This window comes from Armigeres subalbatus, chromosome 2 (genome assembly GCF_024139115.2).
Source record: "Armigeres subalbatus isolate Guangzhou_Male chromosome 2, GZ_Asu_2, whole genome shotgun sequence".
Classification (NCBI taxonomy): Eukaryota; Metazoa; Arthropoda; class Insecta; order Diptera; family Culicidae; genus Armigeres; species Armigeres subalbatus.
The window spans coordinates 304651218-304672938 of NC_085140.1; the positions used below are offsets into that span (position 1 = coordinate 304651218).

General features: G+C 39.9%; 4 protein-coding genes across 6 annotated transcripts; 1 reads left to right on the top strand and 3 right to left on the bottom strand.

Annotated features, from left to right (window-relative positions):
- On the bottom strand, positions 1-2249 carry LOC134209837 (uncharacterized). The gene is made up of 3 exons (XM_062685860.1): positions 2071-2249; positions 390-1626; positions 1-320 (listed from the first exon to the last, which is right to left on the bottom strand). Exons 1-3 carry the CDS (start codon positions 2077-2079, stop codon positions 1-3), a joined length of 1566 nt encoding a protein of 521 aa, XP_062541844.1. The 5' UTR covers positions 2080-2249.
- A 2006-nt stretch (positions 2250-4255) lies between these two features.
- On the bottom strand, positions 4256-6155 carry LOC134212525 (protein phosphatase 1 regulatory subunit 7). 2 transcript variants are annotated; one of them, XM_062690482.1, is made up of 6 exons: positions 5997-6155; positions 5721-5943; positions 5526-5654; positions 5303-5465; positions 4925-5233; positions 4256-4608 (listed from the first exon to the last, which is right to left on the bottom strand). In XM_062690482.1, the coding sequence occupies exons 1-6, from the start codon at positions 6004-6006 to the stop codon at positions 4435-4437; spliced, it is 1008 nt and encodes a 335-aa protein (XP_062546466.1). In that variant the 5' UTR covers positions 6007-6155; the 3' UTR covers positions 4256-4434. The 2 variants fall into 2 exon arrangements, with proteins under 2 accessions (XP_062546466.1, XP_062546467.1); XM_062690483.1 differs by having other exon boundaries at positions 5721-5940; positions 5997-6154.
- Positions 6156-6273: 118 nt separating this feature from the next.
- On the top strand, positions 6274-18209 carry LOC134212527 (signal recognition particle 14 kDa protein). The gene is made up of 3 exons (XM_062690487.1): positions 6274-6489; positions 6562-6634; positions 17760-18209. Exons 1-3 carry the CDS (start codon positions 6466-6468, stop codon positions 17990-17992), a joined length of 330 nt encoding a protein of 109 aa, XP_062546471.1. The 5' UTR covers positions 6274-6465; the 3' UTR covers positions 17993-18209.
- Positions 18210-18272: 63 nt separating this feature from the next.
- Positions 18273-20255, bottom strand: LOC134212526 (UPF0193 protein EVG1 homolog). 2 transcript variants are annotated; one of them, XM_062690486.1, is made up of 4 exons: positions 20114-20254; positions 19718-20056; positions 19293-19661; positions 18273-18444 (listed from the first exon to the last, which is right to left on the bottom strand). In XM_062690486.1, exons 2-4 carry the CDS (start codon positions 19806-19808, stop codon positions 18281-18283), a joined length of 624 nt encoding a protein of 207 aa, XP_062546470.1. In that variant the 5' UTR covers positions 19809-20056; positions 20114-20254; the 3' UTR covers positions 18273-18280. The 2 variants fall into 2 exon arrangements, with proteins under 2 accessions (XP_062546470.1, XP_062546469.1); XM_062690485.1 differs by having other exon boundaries at positions 19718-20255.
- Between the last annotated feature and the right edge of the window lie 1466 nt (positions 20256-21721).

Sequence of the window (21721 nt, forward strand, 5' to 3'; positions counted from 1 at the left end):
TTATGTCCAATTTAGTGAAAACTTTACTTCCACGCAATCGGCAAACCATTTGTTCCATAGTTGGAAGCGGATGAATCTCCTAATAATCGCTTTGTTGGCTTCTCGCAAATCAATAATAATTCTTACTTCATTCGCACTTTTCCTTTTCACTATCATTGGGGAAACCCATTCAGATGCACCCTGCACACGTTCGATTACGTCCTGCTTTTCTAACTCCTTAAGTTTCAAAAGAGCTAACTCTTCTAAAGAAACTGGAATCCGACGATAGGACTGTTGGACAGGCGGTACTGCTCTATCAATTTTGATTGATGCGCAAAAATCTGGATTTACAGTATTTATTTGAACGCACTGTCTTCATACACACGTTATATGTTTAAAAGATTACTCACCTTTAATTACAGGTAAAGTATCAGCGGACAATGTTCTGAGAAATTTTACCACACCAAGCTTTTCCGCGCTGCTGCCCGATAGCAAAGAACATTTGCCACCCTTGATGACATAGAATGTAGTATAACAGGAACTTCCATCTATTTGAATTTTCACATCAACTTCTCCTAGCACTTGTAGCGGTTTGTTCGATCCATACGCGTTGAAAACCTTGTTACTTCCACGTCGAGCTCCAAACGCTTCGAAACCAACTTGTTTCAAGGTGTTCCAATCAGCTTCACTCAGAACATCTTCGTCAGCACCTGTGTCAACGACGAACTGAAGGGCAGCGCCACCTACGGTGGCTTGAATCAACCGTTTACCATTTAGATGAAACAATTCTCGAATTTCAACTGGCTTTGTAACGTCTTCGATCTCGTGAATAAACTTAGGTTTCTTGTCAAAACGACGAATATTTTCACCAGTTTCTTGTTTTCTTGTGTTGGTAAATCTTGGTCGTTGTTTGAAAAATTTCTGAAAGCGATCACAACACCGAGCGAAATGTCCCTTTGACTTGCACTTATTGCACCGCGATGAACGTGCTGGGCATCCTGGATCTTTGGCGAAATGATTTCCAAGGCATCTGAAACATGTCCTCACCTGTTTGTCTGCAGTTTGATTGGCAGTATCCATAACATTCAAATCTCCAACGTCGTCGGTTTTTCCACGGAGCTCTTGAACCTGAGCTTTCACTGAATAGTGAGTTCTACCAATTTTCAGCATATCATCCAGACAGACGTCTACTTCGAGATATTTCGCACGCAATTTATCGTCATTTTGCGTAGCGAAAACAATTTGGTCCATTAACATTTGCTCAAGTTGCTCATCAAAATTGCATAGTGCTGCTTGAGATCGCAGACGGATGACGAAATGGTCTAGCTTTTCATGCGGGTCAAATTTCATTTGCCTAAATTTAAATCGCTCATACCGCAGAGACATACGAGGAGCGTAATAGCCGTCCAAAGCGTCCATTGCTAATCGATACCGATTGTCCATTATGTTACCGTCCGGTAGAGAAACATTTTGAGCAATTTTCCGTACGTCTGGCCCTCCGAAGCACATTAAAGCTCGGAACATTTCCTCGTGATCACATACGTTCTTCAGTGCGAGATACGCACTGAATTGATCCTTCCACATGTCCCAACGTGAGCTTGTCGGGCCAACATCATTTTCAACGAATGGAGTTATCGAGAAATTGAACTGAAAAAAATGGTTATATTGTACAAATGTTCATTTGGCTGATGATTTTTTTTTTTTTATTACTGAGGTGAATTGCCCATCGGTTGCATAGCAACGATCAAAATGCCATAGCTACAATTAAACTTTTGGTTGAAAAAATTGCTTTTTTTCAAATTTTTTTTTTCTCTGAGGCAGACTGGAAACGATTTCCCTTTGCCTACCTGATCAGACTGGATTTCCTTAAATCTCCCTGTGAATCAGGATTTTCCATGGACAGGCTAGAAATTTTCGATTCTCTTTGTCCTTGGTTCTTACTCAGACAGACTAGAACATACTTCTCTATGTCTGAGGTTTTCTGGGCAGACTGGAAATAAATTTCCCTTTACCGCAGTCTTCTTCAATATAACATTTTCATACATTTCACTCAGTAAAGAAAATCAAAGCCAATTTCATTAGAATATTTACCGTTGCCATTTTGTCTTCCGTATATGTTGTTCCCAGGTTCGCTTCCTGTTGTAGTTTTCTGAAACTCCGCTAGTTTTCCGCTGTCCCCAAAATTTCCTTCGCCGTTTTTCGTCCTCGTCGCCAATTGTAGCACCGGTAGTAAAACACTTGTTGATACTTTCGGGTACTGATATTAAGTGAAGTTTATTTCATCTCTTATTGTCTAAGCCTTAAAGTTTATAAGTTTATCTCTCATTCTTAGTATACTACACTAAGGATACGAGGACGAACCAACGAATGTCGATTCATCGATAGCAGTGTCGCTAATCCCGTAATATTGCCCCGGGAACACAGCATTACCAAACTCATCGTGCAAGATATCCACCAAAAATTCCTGCATCAGAATCACCAGACCATCATTAACGAGCTAAAATAACACTATTATATCCCTCATCTAAAGGCTATCTATAAATCGGTACGAAATAGCTGCCAAGTCTGCAAAAATCTTCGAGCTCGTCCACAACCACCACTGATGAGTGACCTACCACCGGCGCGCCTTGCAGCATACAGTCGACCGTTCAGTCACATGGGGGTGGATTACTTCGGCCCAATTACGGTATCAGTTAGCCGAAGAGTGGAAAAACGCTGGGCGTCCTAGTCACCTGCTTGACCACGCGCGCTATCCATTTAGAAGTTGCACATTCACTCACAGCTGACTCTTGTATCATGGCTCTTCGCAACGTTATTGCTAGGAGGGGAATCCCAGTCGCAATATACAACGACAGAGGAACAAATTTCGTGACAGCCAATAAAGAACTAAAGGCCGCATTCGCACAGATTACATCGGAATTTGTCACACCCAGGACAACGTGGAACTTCATTCCCCCGTTGTCTCCTCATATGGGCGGAGCGTGGGAAAGGCTCATTCGTACGGTAAAACAGAACCTTGACAAACTACGGTCAAATCACTTGCCAACCGATGAAACGCTCAAAAGTATGCTAGTAGAAGTAGAATTCATCGCAAACTCTTGACCTCTCACCGAAATTTCTCTGGATGATGATCAATCTCCAGTGTTGACTCCGAACCATTTTTTAATTGGAACCTCTAACGGGCTACTTTCGTGGTCCTGCCTCGAAAACGATTCTACTTCGTTGAAACTGAATTGGCGTCTCTCACAGGCCATGGCAAACCAGTTCTGGAAACAGTGGCTACACGACTACCTTCCTTCTTTGACTCGCAGAGCAAAGTGGTTTTCGAAGGTGAAGCCGATCAACATCAACGATATCGTGGTAATTATCGACGAAAGGTTGCCCCGAAATTGCTGGCCTAGAGGACGAGTAATCTCCACCAAGGAAGCACCAGACGGTCAAGTCAGATGGGCAACGGTGCAGACGGTTACTGGGATATATGAACGCCCAGCGGTTAAGCTAGCAGTACTAGACGTTGCCGTTGGCAGAAATGCAGCTCAGACGGATCTTCGGTGCATTGAAGAGGGGAATGTTGAATACACCCCTGTAGACTTCACTTCACTTCACGTTAACCTCTGCCACACCTGCGACCGATAGAAGGGATTGTACACCGGGCAATAACTGTCAACAACATAGAAGAACAATAATGAAGCTGGTCGAATTGTTTCCTAAAAATTTGTTACTCCTACTTAAAGTTAAATTTATGCTAAATTCGTTATTATCTACTTACCTACCTAAATTTGTTATTATCTACTTTGAGTGGTAAGAAAACAATGAACTCAATTACCTAACTTAAACTAAATTGTATCCTAAAGCATGCAGAATAGTTTCATTCCAAAGAGCCTAAGAACCACGTTGAAATAGTACCTGTAATTCACGGTAAGTAAAACATGCAACAAGAATAAAATAACTAATTGTGACTTTAATAAGGCTCCTACACGCGATACAGACTAGTGTCTTAAAAACTAAATTGTTGATTGATAGCCAAATAGTAGTGAGAAAGATACTATAGTAAGTACTTTCCATTATAAAAATAACCTAAAATGACTGACTAACACATTCTATTCTGCCTTAGGAATTTTGTAATCCTCTTAAAAAAATCGATTCACAAAATTGAGACTTCTCATTGCCTATCGTCAACAGATCAGTTCCCCTACGATGTTTAAAACTTGATTTGTGAATATAATGTGCTACATGTGAAAGGTTCAGTAAGTCATCGAAATAAAGTTTAAATCGCTTACAATGGAAACATTACGAAATTTTATTAAATGTGTTCATGAAGTTACAACTGTGGCAATGATTAGGTGTTAAGAATTATTACTAACATCCAGTACTTCCCATCGAATAAACCCAAGCGGCATGGTCCTGTACACTTTGGTCCCTGCTCCCAATGTTATTCTGGCACTGTTATGATCCTTAACGGCACAATGTGGCATCGATTTTTGTCAACCACGGAATAGCTAACTTTAATTTATTACGGTACGTACTGTCGGAAGCAATAGGATTCCGTTCCAAGTACACGGTTGCCAATTTTTTGTTGGCTGCCAGTACACTTACGCAATTCCAGTCCGAAACGGAATTGTCGTTCATCTAGAAAAATATACAAATTTACATAGAAGATTATTTTTCGTTACATAAAGATGAGCCAGTCTAGGACTGAAAATCTTTTTTTTATAATTTTTTTAGAGAGATTTTTAGCTCAAGGCTGGCTTGTCTCGTAAACTGCAAATCTAATAATAATTTTACATTATAATATTTGGTCTTAATCTTGTTTACAGATAGCCAAATATTTAGAACGAATCCGATAGGTTCGAATTGTTTCCTTATATGATTTTGATTGTACAAAGGAAATTGCATATTTTGTACTCAACATGAAAATAAATATTTCATCAATAAGTATACTCACCCAAAATTCCTCCAGACACTCCAAATGACCAACATTTTCAATGCTCTTTATGCGATTCTTGGCCAGATCTAGTGTATCGAGCTGTTTGTTGTTCTCCAGACTTTCGATCTTTTCGATTCCGTTCTCGGACAGGTACAGTTCTGTCAGATTAACCAGCTTGTCGAGATTTTCGATCTTCACAATCCGGTTGTTCTGCAAGCTGAGGCACTCCAGATTGACAAGCTTGTCCAGGTTCTCGATCTTGGTGATTTTATTTTTGCCCAAGTACAGCTGCGTCAAATTGGTCAACGAGTCTAGGTGTTGGATTTTCTAAAATAAAACAGTGTTAAGTTTGGAAAATGAGTATTAAGGCGCATTACTCGTAAGTAGTTAACGTACCCGTAATTTATTATCGCCCAATTCCAGCATAGTCAGGTTGGTCAAATGTCCAACATTTTCAATTATTGAGATCTTATTAGCGCACAGATATAGTTTATGTAGCTTTACTAAACTCTCCAAGTTCTCAATCTTATGAATACGATTGAAACTAACATCCAATATCCTGAAGATCAGAAAAAATAACTCTGTCGGATTGAAATTTTCCAGTTGTATGAATACTCACTCCAAATTGACCAAGTTGTCCAGATTCTCCAATTTCGTAATCTGATTGTCGTATAATTCCAACTCCTGAAGCACAGTCAAATGGTCGAGATTTTCAATTTTCTTAATCAAATTCCATCGTAGATATAATCTAATAATGAGAAAACAAGACTGTTTACAAAAAAAATGTATCGCCTATCAAATTGATGGGACTAACCTTTCCAGCTTCACCAGCGGTTCCAGGTTCTCTATCCGACCGATACGACCATGATTCAGATCCACATCAGTCGCCTCCGGATCGATCGTGATTACGTCCTCCATCTTGACCAGCGGCAAGTCCTGTTCCTGTCTGGGGCGATCATCTTCCTGAGCCGGTTCATCTTCCGGCGTGTCTGGTCGATCTTCGGCTAAATCTGCTGTGCCATCTTCCAGCTTGTCTGCTGATATTTGATTTCAATAAAATACATCAATTTTAATATTCATAATTACTTACTGTTACTCATCTTTGATATTTAAAGATAAATTTATGCAGAGAAATCAAGAAAACTGTTGCTGCTTTTTGCTTGCTTTTTCGTCGTTTGTTTTTCGAATTGTTTGTTTTTTTTTTAGACGCAACGTCTAACGTGAGAACGTGAGAAAAAGTAGCGCAAAAATAAATGCCTTGGTAATTTTAATTCTCAAACCCACCGTGAACGTCAAATGCGCTGATCGAAATCTGATGACAGCGATGACAGTTTCTGACACGTAAACTCAAAACTGTCAGGTCGCTCACCATCAAGGAAAATAACACAAAATCGATCTCCGGGTCGCGTTTTCCACCGCTACGTGAATAATTTTCGCGAAAGTTTATTACTGGTTTTGCCCAGGCCTCGCTTGTGGGCCGATACAGCGGATTATACTGCAAACGACAGTATTCTTTTGGCGGAGCGGACGCGACATTACACAAAACTAGCCACATCAAAATGGTCCTACTCAGCAACGAGGAGGTAAGTTTTGAGTGAAAGTCGAATTGGTTGGCAAAATGGAATGCTTTAAGCTATTTTTCTCACGGATTTCAGTTCCTGACACAACTAACACTGCTTTCACAGTCGGCCCGGAGCGACTCCTCCTTCACAGTGACGATCAAGCGATGTAAGTCTTTTATGGTTTCTTAGTAAGGTTCTCTATTCTGAATCGGTTCCACTCGATGGAATAATCCACCTGTTATTACCATGAGATTGGTAAAATTCGTTTCAATTCAGTCCGGAGAGAACCATTTTAACGAAGTTATTGTCTAACAGCCTGGCTACGTGCCAGGCATACTGCAATTTTTTGCGGTATAAACTATGGATCGTTCTCCCATGCACTATCTCTATTGCACTCCACCGTAGATGGTACACTGCACTTTTCTTTGAAATACTCTAAAAGCGCATTGTCCAGGTCTTGGTGTCCGTAGAGGACTACCGGTCTAATGAGCATTTTATAGATAGTCAGTTGGATACGGAACTTTATTCGATCTGAGCGTCTTTCCGATTCCAAAGTATAGGACGTACGACTAGCGTTCGTATACCTGCATACAATTTTGCCAGACATTCGCTGTCGAACAAAAGAGGACGCGGTTCGAAATCATGTGGTGGAGTAGGCTTGTACGTGAGAAAGGGTATTAAAACCACACCAATACTCAAATCATCATTTGACGCGACAATTCCAATCGGCCTTCGTTTCGAATACCAAACCAACCTTCGGCAAACCTCATAGCCTTACATTGCATAAATACGACGTTCAACCTAACTGTTCTCCCAACTGGTCCAACACGCATCACTAAAAACACCGTATCAACCATCGATCTACTAATCACGGATTCTCCCTTCTCGGTGATTAAATCGAAGACCAGTACAGGTAATACTATTTCTGATCATGAAATAGTCTATTTGCTAGCACGTATTAGACTTCCTAGGCCGATACAACAAAGGATAAACGTTCGAAATTTTCGTGCTATTGATCCCATACGACTTCAAGCTGACTTTCAAGCCAAGGATTTTCAGGACTTCTTCATGACCGAAGGTATATCAGCGAAGGTTGACGTACTTACTTCCGAACTCCATGATTTGATTGAGCGTCATGCTCCCGAGCGCAGTATCGTTGTCCGAGATAAACGGACGCCGTGGATATCAGAGAACATTAAGCAAGCTATCGCAATAAGAGACATGGCTTTCGCCCTTTATTCTCGAAACCCGAACAGAACAAGAGGAGACAATCAATGGATAGACTACCTGCGTAAACGTGACAGAGCTAATTCTCTAATCATGACCGCAAAAAAACGCTATGCCGAACAGCACTTCGACCATTCCTTACCAGCAAAAAAGTTGTGGTGCAATTTAAGAAGGGAAGGTGTTTATAATAATGAGAAGAAGAACCTTCCAGAAGAAGCTCCAGATGTTGAAGCGCTGAATGTTTTTTTCAGCGATGGTCATCGTCAACTGCAACATGCAAACAATACCGTTATGGTTACAGAACCACATCACCGTTCAGTGATCGACCATGGTGCTGTAGAGTTCAGTTTTCGTCGAACAACAAGTGAGGAAATATGCCGAAAACTGTATGAAATCGAAACCAACGCCGCCGGAGCAGATGAGATTCCCATCTTGTTTGTAAAGCTGCTATGTCCTTTCATTTTGCCACATCTTTGCCACCTGTTCAACTCAATAATTGAAACTAGACAATTTCCTAGGAACTGGAAAAAAGCGTTTATCACTCCCATCCCGAAACAGTCAAACCCCACCCTGCCTAAAGATTTCAGACCAATCAGTGTACTACCATCAATCTCAAAGATACTTGAGAAAATACTACTTTCTCAAATCACCGAGCATCTTGACCACCCAAATTTATCGTTACTAGCCAAACATCAATCCGGATACAGGAAAGGATATAGTACGACTACGGCCCTTACCAAGATCGTTCATGATGTGTACAGTAAGCTTGACAATAATTTTTGTACTGTCATGGTTTTGATAGATTTTTCACTCGCATTCAACTGTGTCGACCACAAGATTCTAATGTCTAAGTTGCGCAACGAGTTCCATTTTTCGCGAGGGGCCTGTGATCTGGTGGCATCGTTTCTTATTCAAAGAACACAATCAGTTCGTATGGCTGGAGGTATGTCAGCTGAACGAAGCGTTCCAGATAGAACCCCACAAGGATCTTGCCTCAGCGCACTGTTTTTCAGCCTGTATATAAACAGTTTGCCAGCAACCCTGAAATGCAGCTACCACTTGTATGCAGATGATCTACAAATCTATGTCTCGGGTCCTTCGTCCGATATTGACAGACTCATACAATGCATCAATGAAGATCTAAATTCAGTGGTACGCTGGGCAGAAGCAAACAAGTTGGTCCCTAACCCAAAAAAGACGCAAGCTATCATCTTTACTAAAGCGGGAATAGTGGAACATAATGCCAATATCGGCCTGAAACTTGATCGCAATCTGTCATGGACATTGTGCTAAGCAGTACTTTTAGTTTGTAGTAGTAGGCCATGACTTTAGGAGGGAGAATAAATTGTGCATCTGGAAGAGTAAGACGTGTTTGTATATTCCTAAGTGAATCCGTAAAACTAGTGTAAAGTGAACTACAAGCCGGTCCTTAATCCGGAGTACCACATCTGGCGACGATTGGGTGGAACGTGGAACCATAGTTTGTAAGTAAAAAGAAAAAAAGTTTAGCCTGAAATCAAACATACATATTAAGGAAACATTTTGAAAAATCTAATTTACCATCAGGCAAGAAGCCGCTGCAGCTACGCAGAAACAGGCAAAAGCCGCTGTTAATAAGCAGAAACAGATTCTTTCGCTGCCGTAGAGCATGGACAGGCGTCAAGCCGCTTTTCAAGAAATTTAGGCGAGGAAACGAGGCGTGCAGCCGCTGCATGAAGCAGAAAAAGCTAATCCGCTGAAAGACAACACGAAAAGGCCAAGGGTCTCTAAAAAAATAATAAAATCGAAAATCTGTTTAATCCGGAGCATATAGTAAGATAAAAAAAAGCATGTGTGAATTTGTTATAACGTTACCATGGTAACGATGCCCACGTGGGTACTCGAAAATTTGTTTTCAGCTGTCGTCAAAGTCAATGCCTACTAAGAATGGAAAATTGGAACATCTGTCTATTCAAATTCAACCACCTTCCCGAAACGCAGATTTGTAAAGTATAGCTGTAGTGGAAAAGAAACTTCGAAGTGATCGCTGCTGTCAGTGAAGTTGAAAACGCTACAAAATTGAGAAACTTTCTATTGGCTAAAGGTGGTCTGGAACTTCAAGATCTGTTCTTTTCGAAGAGGGTGCAGGTGTTCAAGAAGATATTGCTAACTGATCCCTACAAAACAGCAATCGACAAATTGGACGATCATTTCAGTCCAAAGCAGCACGATTCTTTCGAAAGAAATTAATTTTGCGAGCTGACTCGGATGTATTACGTGAGCCATTGACGAAATGTTTGATGCAATGTACCGAACAAGCGAAGAAATGTGATTTTGGCAAAACTGCAGAAGAGAGCCGAGATTTCAGAATCATAGACAAAATAATCTATTATGCTCCTGCCGAGTTGAGGGAAAAACTTTTACACGAAGAAGCACTGACATTACCACAAGTAACACGCATGGTTAACTCATTCGAATCTATAAAGCACCAGGCACCAGGTACAGGTAATTGCTGGAAATGGAATGGAAGATTCGAAAGGTAGCGTGAATCGTTTGAGTGGTAATAGCAAATTCGGAAGCGGTTCTTGCTACAGATGTGGACAAAAGACTCATTATGGAAATGATCGTCAGTGTCCAGCACGTAGCAAACAATGTGAGAAATGCAGCAAGTTCGGTCACTTTACGCGCGTCTGTCGATCTGTGACAAAACGCAAAAATGATGAAAATTCTTCATTCTCAACTAGGAAAAGGCCAAAACTGGACAACGTGAGAGCGATTATCTCCTCAAATGGAGAGGATCGGGAAAAGTCGCAAAGTTCTAATTCAAATGCTGATTGATTCTGGCAGCTGCAAGAATATTATAGATGACACTACTTGGAAAAGCATGCTAGCGCAAGGTGTCCAATGCTGGCAACCAAGCAAGGTCCCGAATACCGTGTTGCGAGGTTATGGTCGAGATGCGAAGCCGTTGGTCGTGTCCAGGGATGCCAGATTTGAAGACATGTCTTCAATTTGAAGACATTTGAATCTCTGTGAAGACATTTATTTCATGAAGACATTTTGAAGACTTTTCAAAATATTTGAAGACTTACCTTCTTATTTAAAGATACTTGAAGACAATATTAATATTACAAAAGTTATACATAATAGACTAATGTTTCGGGCTTTAAATTTCTAACGTAAAACACATTTTTACTAGGCGGTTGATAAGGTTGTTAATTGCAATACATTTTAGACGTCAAACGTACATTTTTAGTTATGTGCTGGTTAAAAATTCTGATGGCAGCATTCGTTTAAATTTTCCTTGGTAGCATGGCGTTTTCGAAGTGTCTGGTTAAAAGGTATATCGATCATTGTATCAGAACGCAATGACCGATCTAATTTATTTCAAACGGCAAGAAAAACAGAATTCTATTATGACTATTTTGGCTAGAACCATTTTTTTAAAATTTCTTTATAATTCATCTGATCTTTTCGGTATTTCCAGAATACCCGTCGAGAATGAGAATAAATTCTGAAGAACTCGATAAATTTTCCGTGGATTTTAGAAATTATTTTCAGTGAAAATTCGTTTTAAAAAATTAATTCGTGTGAAAAAGGGAGAAATTACCATAAAAATTCTGAGAAATTTTTCATGAAAAATCAAGAGAATTGAAATTGAAAATTCTTCTAAAATTATCTTGGAAATTTATAACAATTTCAGTATGGGCAAATAAAGGGGTTCCCCCAAAATTGAAACGGGAAATTCATCTTTATTTCCACAAACAAATTTCTAAGTTCTTGTGGGAAATTCATCTGAACTCCCACAAACTATTCATTTTCCTTTTCACAAGAAATTTGTCTTGAATTTTCGTGCGATGTACTCCGGATTTGTATTTGAAATTTTAGGGATGTCTCTTCGGAATTTCCATGTACCACATTTTTACGGAAAGTTCTAAATTTCCAAAGGAAATTATTTTCAATTTTCTCAGAAAATTTTCGTTAAGTTTCCATAGAAAATTCTTACGAATGTCGACAACAAATTGAAATTGTTTTAAAAAAATCATTTAAAAAAATAGAAGAATCTCATAAACAAATCCGCCAGAGATTTTATTAAAGACTCAGTAGAAACTCGTTACACTTTCTTATGAATTCTTCCTTGAATTCCTTTGGGAATCTTTCTAGAAATATCTTTGGGCATTCTTCCAGCATTTTAACTGGAAATTCCTCCATGAATTTCACCAGTAAATCCATTCTGGAATTCTTTTTGAAATTCCTCTTGAAGTTCCTCCAGGAATTCGTCCAGCAATTCCCACAGAGATTTTTCAGAAAATTTCTCCAGAATTTCCTTGGAAGTACTTCTAGGAGCTCCTCCATAAGCTCGTCCAGAAATTTCTCCGTAGGATCCTTCAATATTTCCATCGGAAAGTCCTCCAGAAATTCCTTAGTTTGTTTCTTTCACGACTTTCTCCAATAGTTCTTCCAGGAATTCCTCTCGAAACTCCTGCAGGCATTCGTTCGGAATTTCCTCCAAGAATCCTTCGGAAGTTTCTCCAGGAATTCCTCTTGATGACGCTCCAAGAATGTTGCCGAAAGATTCTCCAATAATACCTGTGGAATTATGCTCTGGAATTGCTCTTATATTTCCTCCAGGAATTCTTTCGGAAATTCCTGCAGCAATACCTCAGGAAGTTCCTCCAAAAAGTTATCCAGAAGTTCCTTCGGAAGTTTCTTCAGGAACTTCATTGCAAACTCTTTCAGAAATTGCTCAGGAAAACCCTCCAGGAATTCTTCAGGAAAATCCTTCAGAAAACCCCTCAGGAATTCCTCCTGTAATTCCTCCGGAAGTTTCATAAGCATTTCACCTGGAAGTTCCTCCAGAAATTTATCTGAAAGTTCCTTCAGAAAATCTTTTCAACAATTCCTCCTAAAAATTCATTTGAAATTTATCCTGAAGTTTCGTCAGAAAATCTTGTGGAAGCTTCTTCAGGTATATATATATTCCGAATCCCTATAGGCAATTCTTTAAAAATGAATTCAGAAGACTTCCACAAAGAAATTCAGTTAGAAAAGTCCGTTGGAATTATATTTAGAGACTCATTGAAAATAATCCAAGGGAAAATGATTGCCCTTACTCATGAAGAATAAAAAATATTCTTTTGAATTCTAACAATTTGAGTGTAAAAAATAAACGATAAACAAGGAGATGATTGAAATTATAAGCCTATTGGATTTTGAAATTTTTTCACTATGATAATCATAATTTTGATATTGAAGACATTTGAAGACATTTTTACTCGGCTGTGAAGACATTTGAAAATATCCTCTGGCATCCCTGGTCGTGTCGCATGTTTTTGAATCAGTGATCACTGTTGGCGATGGAGGAAATCGGAAGCAAGAAACAGCCATTTTTTATGTCATCGAAGGAGGGTCGCAATCATTATTGGGGAAAGATACTGCGAAGCGCTTGGGGGTGTTGAAATTGGGCTGAATGCTGTGGACACATCGATCAACGAAATTGTGCCTGTAGCTGGAAGGCCTTTTCCCAAGATGAAGAACGTTCGGTTGAAAATTCCAGTCAATAGTGATTTGCCTCGTGTTGCTCAACGAGTTAGACGTCCGCCAATCGCAGTCCTCACCCGAATTGAAGAGAAATTGGAGCAACTGCTAGTTTCTGATATTATTGAACCTATTTCAGGAACAGCAGCATGGGTTTCTCCATTGGTAATTATTGTCAAAGATAATGGAGACCTTCGTTTGTGTGTCGACATGCGACGCGCTAATCAGGCCATCATAAGAGAATGTCATATGATGCCAACTTTCGAGAGTTTTCTCCCACGCCTCAAGTCGGCTAAGTTCTTCAGTCGTCTGGATATTATAGACGCGTTCCATCAGGTAAATCTAAGATGAAAAAAATAATTCTGAGAAATATATTAAAATTAATAATACAAATCCTACTAAAATACAGATTGAATTAGATGAAGAATCTCGATCTATTTCAACTTTCATTTGCCATAAGGGATTATATAGATACTAAAGGCTGATGTTTGGCGTTTCATGTGCCCCCGAAATGTTTCAGAAAGTTAGGGAACAGATTCTTGCTGACTGCGACAACGTAATCAGTTATATTGACGATGTCGTAGTATTCGGAGAAACGGAGGAAGAGCATGATAATGCTTTAAACAAAGTTCTTTCAGCTCTAAAAGACCGTAATATACTTCTTAACCAAGCGAAATGCATCTTCAAAGCAATACAGTTAGAGTTTTTGGGACATATTCTCTCTTCGGACGGAATTCGGCCTACAGAGGAAAAAGTACAAGCGCTACAGAAATTTCGTGAACCTCGTTCTTCTGACGAAGTTAGAAGTTTTTTAGGTCTTGTAACATACGTCGGAAAATTTATCCCGGATTTAGCAACGATTACTGCACCCTTGAGAGAACTTATATGTAATTCCAAAAGGTTTATTTGGGGAAAGGAACACCAACAAAGTTTTGAAAAATTGAAGCAAATGATAGCGAATGCTGATACCACAGACAAACAGACGTCTCACTTAACACATGTTCCATACATCACCTTTTTAACGATTGATTTAAATTTTTGTAGCTGGTCAATTGGCCACCGATGGCGCTTCCATCGGTTTCGCTTGTGTTTGACGTTTGCTCACTACCGCCATCTGGTTGCCGCTTGGCCACACACAGTGATTTTAGCATTGGGCGGCAATGTTTCCGCAACAATGATTTTGATTGCATTTTGTTCCAAGTAAGACGTCTGTTTCTCTGTGCTGATACGTTGTCTTTTTTCGACAATTCCTTGCGTACAAGAATTGTAGCAGATGCCTCTCCTGTTGCATTGGGTGCTGTCTTAATACAATTTGTGAACAACGATAACAATAACCCTCGTATAATATGCTATGCCAGCAAAAGTTACGACAACGTATGCTACAACTTGCGCACGAAGGTCATCCGGGTGAGTCAGTCATGAAGAGACGCTTGCGGGATCGAACTTGGTGGCCATCAATGGATCGAGAGACCAGGGAATGTTGTGCAGCATGCGAAGGATGTCAACTGGTTGGACTCCCAAGCCGGCCAGTCCCAATGTGTCGAAGACAACTTCCATCAAAGCCCTGGGTTGACATCGCTATCGACTTCATGGGACCCCTCCCCTCTGGCGAATACTTATTGGTCGTTATAGATTACTTCAGTCGGTACAAAGAGGTCGAAATTATGACTCGCATAACTGCTAATGAAACTGTTGATCGCCTAAGTAAAATTTTCACTCGCTTAGGGTATCCTAGAACCATTACTCTTGACAACGCCAAGCAATTCATTGGAAAAGAAATTGAAGAGTACAGTAAGATACACGGTATTATTCTTAATCATTCTGCTCCATACTGGCCCCAGGAGAACGGGTTGGTTGAACGCCAGAACCGATCGCTTTTGAAGAGGTTGCAAATCAGTCATGGGCTTGGTAGAGACTGGAAGAAAGATTTAAAAGATTACTTGATTATGTATTACACAACTCCCCATTCCACAACAGGGAAGACGCCGACGGAATTGTGCTATGGTAGAACAACAAGGTCTAAATTACCCGCTATCGAAGACATTGAAACGGTACCTCCTTCTTCCGATTATCGAGATGAAGATTTTTTGAATAAACAAAAAGGGAAAGACAGAGAAGATAGAAGACGTCATGCGAAGCAGTCAGACATTACGCAAGGGGACACAGTACTCATGGAAGATCTAACCCCAAGGAACAAACTGTCGACGAAGTTCAAGAAAACAAAGTATACTGTAGTAGACCGTGTGGGTCCTAAAGTTACGATTGAAGATCAAGATTCTGGAAGAACCTACGAAAGAAACGTGGCTCATCTTAAGAAAGTACCATGGGAAGCAGTGAACAATCCTGATGAATCGGGAAGTATAGCAACTAGTAACACTGAGGAAATCGAAGAAGCATTTGCAGGATTCGCACCTGAGGAATGTGGAATACCCACATCTGGTATTGAAATGTAAATTGACGAAGCTGCGGAAGCCTATAATTATCATTCAATAAAATCAAATTTATTATTCATATCATATTTTAGAAAAAGGAAGATGTGCTAAGCAGTACTTTTAGTTTGTAGTAGTAGGCCATGACTTTAGGAGGGAGAATAAATTGTGCATCTGGAAGAGTAAGACGTGTTTGTATATTCCTAAGTGAATCCGTAAAACTAGTGTAAAGTGAACTACAAGCCGGTCCTTAATCCGGAGTACCACAGACATGCCAGGTGAACGAAGTTGTTCGAAAGACTTACAACATTCTACGTACATTTCGTCGCTTTGCCCCTGTTCTTTCCTTGCCTACACGTCGAAAGCTGGTGCAGGCGGTGATAATGCCTATTTTTATGTATGGCGATGTAGTGTACTACTCTGGGCTCTCAGTAGCACTCAAAAACCAGCTACATCGATGTTTCAAGTCTGCTGTGCGTTTCGTCTACAATCTTCGTCGTCGAGATACTACTGTAATCGTTCGAAACTCGATTCTTGGAGTAGATTTACCATCAAACTACAAGCTACGTATCTGCTGCTACATGAGACAAGCCTACAGCGGAGACCTACCTGACTACATTCAACAACATCTTCAACGAGGACAGCAACAGCGAACCCGCTGCTTTATTATTCCTAGGCACACAACATCCAATGGAAAAAGTGTACTGTATGGTTCAACCTGCTGGAATGGATTACCAATCGACTCCAAACTGAAACCAACTCTGTCAACGTTTAAACGTTTTGTTAAAACACTAGTGTAGTATTTATCAGTGTTTAATTAATCTTCTTCTATGTCTATGTGTTTATGTCTTGTTATCAAATAAAATGTAACTTTTCCTAGTTTTAATTCTCCTTGACCTGAGATAAAGTAATAACTAACAGGCTATCGTAGAAATAAACATAATACATAATACTAGCTGCAAACTATAGACTTCCTCCATTTTTTCAAAGTTACGTGACATATACGATGTCATCTACAAAGCCAGTCAGCTGAATGGACTTCGTCAAAAGTGTTCAACTCGTGTCGATGTTAAATATGATGACAAAAAATACCATCTCTTTGCCGTATTCTATTGCTCGTGAACGCTCCTGGACCAGCCGTGGCAGTTTATTCGGAAATCCATGTTTGTGCATTAATTGCCATAGTTAGTCTTGATTGATTTTATCATATGCAGCTTTGAAGCAAGCCAAAATGCCTCAGAATCAGAAGTTGCAGATAGATCGAATGAAGGCTAGCCAGAAGACATTCGAGAAGCAAATGGCGGTCATGCATAAGGAGAATGCATGAATCTGTATAATCCGTCGTCCAAATATGGTTCACCTGCGAGAAATTCCAAGAAAATCCACCAAAATTAGTGGAAGCTGACCCAGAAAAACGTCAAAATGCTGACAAAAGACGACGAGGGCATCGAAGAGATGGACGAGGATAGCACCAGAGGTGAACCAGCCACGAGCTGAAAGCACGAAAGATATCTTTAATAAAGAAGAAAAAAATGGGCGATGTTTCACCAATAATAAGTTTATTTAAGAAGGCAAGCGTTACAATGCGTATAACATATATCACCATTAAAAATCTCACAACTTACACAATAAGTTTATGCAGAAATTGTGGATTTACAACGCAGGAATCTTTTCACTGATGCATAAACCAATCGGAAGATAAGATTTTCATTTGGCTCCATTGATCAGCATAAATTGAAAATAAAGCTTCGAATACACTAAAATGGATTATGGATGTCCAAAATATGTACATTTGTCCACAAAACTAGTTTTTTTTTTCATTTCACAAAATTGCAATTCTAAGCCGTTTGTCTATAACTGATGCGCGTTTCTAGTTGCTATTTCATAAATGAGTTTTCCATCTATGGAATGATATGATTTCCACTTGTATTCAACTGAATTTATTTTGTTTTAATTGATCGAACTTCATTTTGAAAACGAGGTAAAAACTTATGGTTTTTTTTACAACTTACCCCAATTAGAAACATTCGCGTGTAAAGATTTTTGTCTCAGATTTTAAAGTTAATAATAAATTACGATTGACCAGTTCACAAAAAAAAACGTTCTACCTTCTTCCAGACGATGGCCACGATCGACCGAAGCCCCGAGAAGGCAAACCGCCGCTGCCGAAACCCGCCGAGTACCAGTGTTTGATTAGGGCCCGATCCCGCTCGAAAAAGCTGTCCACCGTCGTCCGGCACGACGAAGTAGCGAAATTTATGGAATCTTACTCCAAGGTGCTAAAATCCAGCATGGACGGGTTGAAGAAAATCAAAAAGGTGAAAAACAAGGCCAAGGCGGCACAAGGATAAACGATGTCGGCGATGGCTGCGCTCCTGCTGCTAAATATTGTTGGGATGCATTTGGGCACATCGCTTCTCTGGTCGACGGGGGAAGCCATCCATCGGGGTTCGGGAAATCAGTTTCCTCCGACCTGTTGTAAGCATGCAACTTTGTGTAATTTTCCTTAGCATAAGTAAAACCACTTTTTGGACTTCATTAAAACTGCTGAAGAATTTATTGAAATCGCACTCCGGCTACTTACTCTATGAATCTGCCGAACATTCATTGCTATCATGAGTTATTTATTATGTTTCCGTCTAATTGTCTACTGAATCCTGCTTCGATTGCTCCCGCTCTAGTCGTTTGAGCTCGTTGAGTCGATCTGCGATCTGCGCATGGATGACCTGCCGGTGTTTCTTTCCTTCTCCAAGGGCTTCCATCTCGGCCAACCATTCTACGCGTTCATTGATTTCTTCCAACACTGTTTTAAATAAGAAACATGTAATGAAATATTGATTACAGTGATACAAACTCTCAGAGCTGGTAGCGATTAATGTTTTCTAGAATTATTCTGAATATTCAGGAATCTCAAAAACTATCATGTTATTAGTGATATACCCGACCAACTTTTTAAATCAAATTGAAATCTAAATTTGCTGTCATTATGTCAATTATTTGATTACTCACACAGCATCATTTAAATGAGATCATATTTTTACGCTGTGGAAGTATGATTCTTCTCCACTTTAGATAATTGACAGCATAATTTGATGTAAAGCTGCTATCATCAACTGAGAAATTCATATTGAAAACATGTTTTGTAATTTCAACAGCAGAGCTTAATATCAATACGGTCTCATTTTGTTAACCGACTGTGCTCATGTCTGTTGACTTGTCGATTTTAATTCGACCTTTCAAGTGAACCATTACATCTTCTTCTTATTGGCATTACATCCACACACTGGGACAGAGCCGTCTTGCAGCTTATTGTTATTAACTGCGAGGTTTCTAAGCCAAATTTCCATTTTTGCATTCGTACATCATGAGGCTAACACGATGATACTTTTATGCCCAGGAAGGGAAGGGAATTCGATACAATTTCCAATCCGAAAATTGTCTAGACCGGCACCGGGAATCGAACCCAGCCACCCTCAGCATGGTCTTACTTTGTAGCTGCGCGTCTTACCGCACGGCTAAGGAGGGCATCATTACATCTTTCCATCGTATATTTCCTTTACAAGTTTGTTGAGAGAGAAATGGCAAAGGTTACAACCATGTTACAAAAAGCGACTCGCTACTAGCTCTAAATCATTCTTTCTAACAACATACACTCAGCTTCTCGATCCGCCTCTTTGTAGTCCGTCTCAGTTTCACTTGTGCGGCGTACGATCCGTTTCTTTCCATTGTCGGGGAACATCTTGCAACCCGCCATCCGCTCTTGAAGTTTCAGTTTGGACTTCTCCACCGGCTCCTTGCCTTCCTTTGGTACGTACTTTTCCACATCGAATGCGCCACTTTCGATTATCGTTGATAGTGAACGTTTTTTGAGGTTTTTTCTAGCAGCCGCCACCGGGAGGAAATTGCTATACTCGTGTTCAAACTTGGGCTCCTTCGGAGGTGGAAGTGGTTCCCCCGTTCGCAGGTGATAATTAATTTTATTGCGCTGAAGGATGGTCAATTTTGCTTCTTCCATTAACACTGTTGGACATAAAGATAAGAATTGTACCAGTTTTTAATTTAGACCTAAGACTTACCCTTGATGAGATCCTGAGTTTCTTTGGTGTACTTCGTTTTGGAGGCATGGAACAGCCCTCCTTTGGCAACTCGCGTGCTTGGCCAATCCATCACGACTGAGTGCGGTCTCGTCTTTAGATCACGCGAAGCTCAACTACAGATTGTGCACATGTGGGTCCTCGCATAGGCAGTGTGTGTAAAAGTTATTGCAGGGCACTTCCAAGGGCATGCACTTTATGGTTCACAGCAATTTCTTGCTCCTTCGGCAGTAGTGATGTCGATATATTGAAATAGCTCTGCTCCTCCGTACAAAAAGAAGTGTTTCACAAGCACGTTAAAGTTCAAATGCAATCTTCCATCTGGCAAAAAGCAATATGTTACGCTAGCTTCTATATGCCATATACAAACTGAATTACTTTCGCCGTCGAAAGGTTCAATTGAATGCTTTTGTTCTATGTACCTATGCCTGCAATGGAAATGTTCGCCGAAGAAAGCGGACATCATAATTGAAAACGTTGCCCTTGGTAACCGACATGCCGCGTCACGCCACATAACATACGCGTCCTCGTTCCCGTCAACAAAATGACGATGAAACATCACGGACGCTCAAAATCACCACGTCCTCCAGCACAGAGGTTCTCAAACTGTTTTGATCGTATTTATATTTATCATTTTACCAATTACCCTCTAATTAAGTAGGTAATTATGGTTGTTTGAAACTCTTCTGATAAATGTACCAGGCATTTATCGGCTATAGAACGCGAGGTTGTCTCTAGTTTGAGAAACATGACTCTATAAATTGGTGTTCGTTGGGATACGAAGCAGCTCACCTCGCATGCACTCTCAAACGACCTCTTACTCATTCAACAAAGCGGCTAACAAATTCATGGTTCCGTGTCAGTTTATTAACATTTTTTTCAATCGTTTATTAGCCAGCTGTTGTGAATAGGTGTTATAGCAACGGAGATTTGTTTATGGCGCGATAGCAAGGTGCAACACGTGGTTTAGCACCGATTGATTTATAAGGATCAAGGTGGTGCACAAAATGAGTAATAATGTGCCCTCGTCATTCAATCATATGTGCCTAACAAAAATGGATCTTAAGGTCGAGTGCAAGGACAGACATTGGTAAATTGGGCTGATTGTACAAGTAGAGTGACAAATGATTTTCACGTGAATCATTCGAGCAATTTTACAGTTATAAAACTGCAAGGTTTCTAAACCAAGTTACCATTTTTGGATTCGTATATAATGAGGCTAACACGATGATACTTTTATGACCAGGGAAGTCGAGACAATCCGAAAATTGCCTAGACCGCCACCGGGAATCGAACCCAGCTACCCTCAGCATGGTCTTGCCTTGTATCCGCGCATCTTACCGCACGGCTAAGGAGGGCCCCAGTGACCCAGTGATACACTAATGTTAGTTTTGGGAAACCGAAAAACTCGTGGTTAGATCGAGGCTAGGCAATGTTGTGTGTACCTAGTTGCATATTACAATTTCTTTGCATAGACCTTCAATTGGATAACAAATAACTGTGAATTTTAAAAAAAATAGTTCGTAAGATCATTTTTTTTTTCGAGGATCCAATATCCGATTGCAAAAAAAGCATTCCATGGCAATATTTTAGCTTCCGCTTATAACTCAAATAAGTAAGCGATAAACATTTCAACACAGAGGACAAACATGGATGCTCGAACAAAATTTCGTTAAAAACGTTTGTAAAGATTCAGGGTGTCTATTCATCTGTCAAAACAAAATTCCCTGATTTTTCCAGGTGTTTTACAATAATTTCCAGGCAAAAACAAAAATATAGATTTTAGAAGCAAAATAATTAGTTCAAAAAAGTAAATATTGTGAAAAATATTACTTTAAGGAATATTTTGGTGGATTGTTGTAAATTACTTAAGAAATTCTTCCAGGAATTCCTTCGCAAGTTCACCCAGAAATTGCTTCAGCCATTCAATCAAAATTCCTCCTTTAAAAATTTCTCCATAGATTCCATCGGAAAATCCTCTGACAT